The 3,948-nt window shown below is 33.9% G+C and overlaps 1 protein-coding gene across 1 annotated transcript; it reads right to left on the bottom strand.

Moving 5' to 3' along the window:
* Positions 1-250: 250 nt before the first annotated feature.
* On the bottom strand, positions 251-798 carry LOC108622104 (uncharacterized). The gene is made up of 3 exons (XM_018019776.1): positions 765-798; positions 485-675; positions 251-397 (listed from the first exon to the last, which is right to left on the bottom strand). Exons 1-3 carry the CDS (start codon positions 796-798, stop codon positions 251-253), a joined length of 372 nt encoding a protein of 123 aa, XP_017875265.1.
* Between the last annotated feature and the right edge of the window lie 3,150 nt (positions 799-3,948).

Genomic DNA, 3,948 nt, shown 5'->3' with positions numbered 1-3,948 from the left:
TTCGAAATTAATTTTATTTTTATGCAATTATTAATTATTTGAATATTTTAATAGATCTCTTATCTTGACATACTTGCTGGGAATTTGTTAATATTTTCTAATTAGGAGATCTATATAAATAATAATATTTTGCATTTGTTATCATTTTATATAATGCAAATAACATTTGGTCTTCCAATTTGCCAATGTCTGGCAATAGAGAATTTAGCATCTGAAGAGTATCAATATCCTTATATTATCTTAAAGGATATTATTTTCTTGGTTTGTAAACGTTCCATTTTGCTAATATGTCATCGAGTTCGGTACATTTTGCTCGTTCTTGAACGTTATTACGTATAGGGCGATCGCCTGGATGAACTTTGTGAACCAATGCATTATCGCTTGATGTATTATTTCGCTTAATACAAAATAGAAATATTTAGAAAAGTAATTAAAAGCTATTAAAAAAAACTGTATACGTATTTATTTATACCAAGTGTATTACCTCTTTCGGATTTTGGTTTCGATCTCCTGTGCCTGACGATTTACAACGTATCGAATCTGTGGGTGATTTTCTTGCCCCATGAACTATACTCCTAAAATTCCCTAATTTATACATTTCTTGAGTATTCATACAATAAGAAGACTGAGAGGGTTTTAAATCTTTTGTAACACATTGAATGGCGTATAATGTACCTGAAGTAGATACACAAGTTAAACAACAAATTAGTAAGATAATGGAATCAGCAATACGAAATAATACAAAGAGCTAATATAATACAAACGTATTGCATCTGGTGGTGTTAATCGTACAGCCATCTCTCTTTTACCGTGAATTTGAACATTGGGGGTATCGAAATAACTCTCGTCACGTGCGAAATTTCTGTACACTGAACTGATATCAAATTTACGTTTTGTTTTCGTATCAAGCATTTTGTTCTGAAAGAACTGCATCTCAGTAATCAATGAGTATTGAAGAAATTTTTTTTAAATGTCCGAATATGCAGATGAGCGAGACAGTCTAATTACGTAACATATTTATACATATATGTATATGTATACATGTTATTATATGTATTTGATTGAATACATTATAATCGTTATATAATATTGATGGATAATATTATAATGAAGCTGAGAATTTAAGTACTTAAGTGCTTCTTACGTAAACGTTATGCAAGAGATTATAGCTACAGCTTCTTAAATATTTCTGTATGTTTATAAACTTCAAATAGTTCCTGACATTTCGACTTAACCAACCATAAATTAAGCATCATAATCCAGTATATTACTAAACATTATGTAATCGTGATGATCAATGTGGTAGATTACGTTATAATTTACGCACATTAAGTTCGGTTGTCGATGATCAATTTTATGGTTTTACCTTTGATTGCTCCTAAGAATTTCAGCAGATTTACATATTTTTACGAAACTAATTGTAAGTAAAAGTTATACTGCAATTATTGTTTATCTGAGATATTAGTGATACATTTGTTTAAACGTTTTCCTAAATGTTATATGAAATTCAGGAAAAGTCAAGGTGTAAATAGTTTTGTCTTGTGCTTCCGTGAAAGACATCGTTCCTTTTGTTCCTGTCGCTCTAACGATCGTGTTACTGGTGCCACGACTTGTTTTACGTTAACATTTATTTATCTGGCTGGATTGACGCGTTAACTAATATCAGATACCAGATATCAAAGGAATCAACAGAGATCTGTGGTCGATGGTAACCGAAGACGTTTTACAGTCCCCGGCTTCCTGTTCCAAGGTTGCTCGTCTAGCACCCAACACTGTTCGTGATGATCTATTTTCCGTCTTCCATCGATCGGAATCCATTTCATACGCGGAAGAACGGTCAGCGAGACAACCGTTATAGATAGCTATATCTACTCGATTTATTCATATTTTATGTGGATTTGCTAGAATTTCGATTTTTTTCCGCCCACGGATACCTGTTTTCTACGTCGTTATCAACCCATTCACAAAAACTAGAAAACGCAGCTTAGTTTTGCTTTTTATATTGTCATATGATTTCTTGTGAGTGATAATTCTGTCTATCAAGTTTAAAAGTTTTTAGGATTCTTATCGGGGAAAACATTAGGTTTGTCGAACAAATTTTTCCATTAAACGGAATTCAGTTCATAAATAACAAAAGGATTCTGGCTTATAGTGTACGTATGTAATTAGAAGATAAAAAACTCTAGAGATTTATTTATATGATAATGCTTTTACAGTTATATGGTTTTAAAACATATTCATAAACAGTATTAATATAATTATGATATTAATAATGCATTATAATATGAAGTGAATGAAATCATGTCGATTTATTTGTACCTCACATTACGTGTGATATTCACTATAAAATGCATTACAACTGAGAACTTGCGTCCTTTGTGGTTAAATGGAAAACGGAGAAAGTAAGAAAAACACAAATCAAAGTATAAATCTGAACCATTAGAAAACAAAACGACCAATATAAATTACGAACATATTTAGAAAGATCATTACAAAATCAAAGTATTTTTCTATTTTCTATTTAATTGTCAATGTATTTATGTATTTTTTATAGTGAGTTCAATATTTTATTTCTTTGTTCATTTCTATTAATTTTATCGCAATAATCATTTTGTGCAAAAAGATACATTTACGTGAACACTGGTTAAATGTATGTCAAATTGCCAATAAAGTGAGAACAATTTCTGGAGATATTTTATTGAATACAAGTTAGTCGTCGAATGTAGCCATAGGCTTCATATAAATCACGAACGCATCATTAGAGAGGGTGTCGTAATCAGCACTATTATTTAATGAGCATGTAAGAGTGGCACGCTTAAGCATCGGTTTCACGTAATTACGATAGAGAGCGTGGAACGTTCGTGGCAGCTGGTCTCGGACGCCTATATAGACGGCGGCGACGATTTCGCAGCGGATAACGACAAACGCGAATATAAGTATAGGTAGAGCGTGGAAAGCGAGGCGGACGAATTAGCCGATAGAGCGGGCAGAAGTGCGTAATGATCGCCGGCACATAAATTTAGCGAGGAGACGAGGCGAGAGACGAAAATCCCAAGCGAATAATCCAAACGTGATGAATGCCAACCGGCTTTACTTTGGAACGGGTCCACGTGCGCTCGGCTCCGCTCGGTCCGGCTACTGACACTATGATATGCACCGTCGAATCGACCGATGAAACATTCTAACGTATCTCGACGTTAGACATATGCAACTTTGTACGTCTACAGATGTTTACTCAATTTTATGTCGCACCGGTTATTTTTGCTAGAGATGCGAAAACGAGTCCATTACACGAGCTCGTATCAACGTCACGGTTTCCTTCTTTTCCAACATTATACTAATGCGCACATTTTTACGAGACTTATTTTTGAAAACCGTATACATACATAGATACATATTTTAAGTTACGAGATCGAGACTTTTGACATGATAATATAATCGATAATAAAATTTAAAATACCTGGCATGGAAAGCATTGACTGTATGGATACTTGCCAAATCTGATGTTTTCTCCGAGCTACATGTTTTTAATGGGAACCTCAATAATTTCATACAGAAATAAAAAGAGACATCTGAATTTAAGTTTGCGAATCGGTTTGGTATTCCATAGATGTTTGCGAGAGGTCGACAAACCGTGTTTGGCATTGGACAAAAGTTTAGTTCGCTCCATATCTGTCCGATCAACGGTCGTATTCATTCTTCCCGCTGGCTTGGCGAACCTGAACTTTGCCAAATGGAAACTTCTCTCGAAAGGAGAGTGATTTATTGTATCTCATTGAACGCGATGCATTTTGGCTTCTTCGCTCTATTTACTTGCTTACAACCCCATATTGACACATGTACTTCCAAATTTAAGATTATTTTGCACAAAACTTATTTTCAATGAACGTTACTCCGAATGTGAGACTATCGATATAAAATATACATTATGGCTTCGTATAACTTGTC

The sequence above is a fragment of the Ceratina calcarata genome, unplaced genomic scaffold, assembly GCF_001652005.2.
Source record: "Ceratina calcarata isolate Rehan_Ccalc_2016 unplaced genomic scaffold, ASM165200v1 scaffold111, whole genome shotgun sequence".
Lineage (NCBI taxonomy): Eukaryota > Metazoa > Arthropoda > Insecta > Hymenoptera > Apidae > Ceratina > Ceratina calcarata.
Note: the sequence above shows the minus strand (reverse complement) of the source record. Positions and strands in the feature narration are given on the sequence as shown.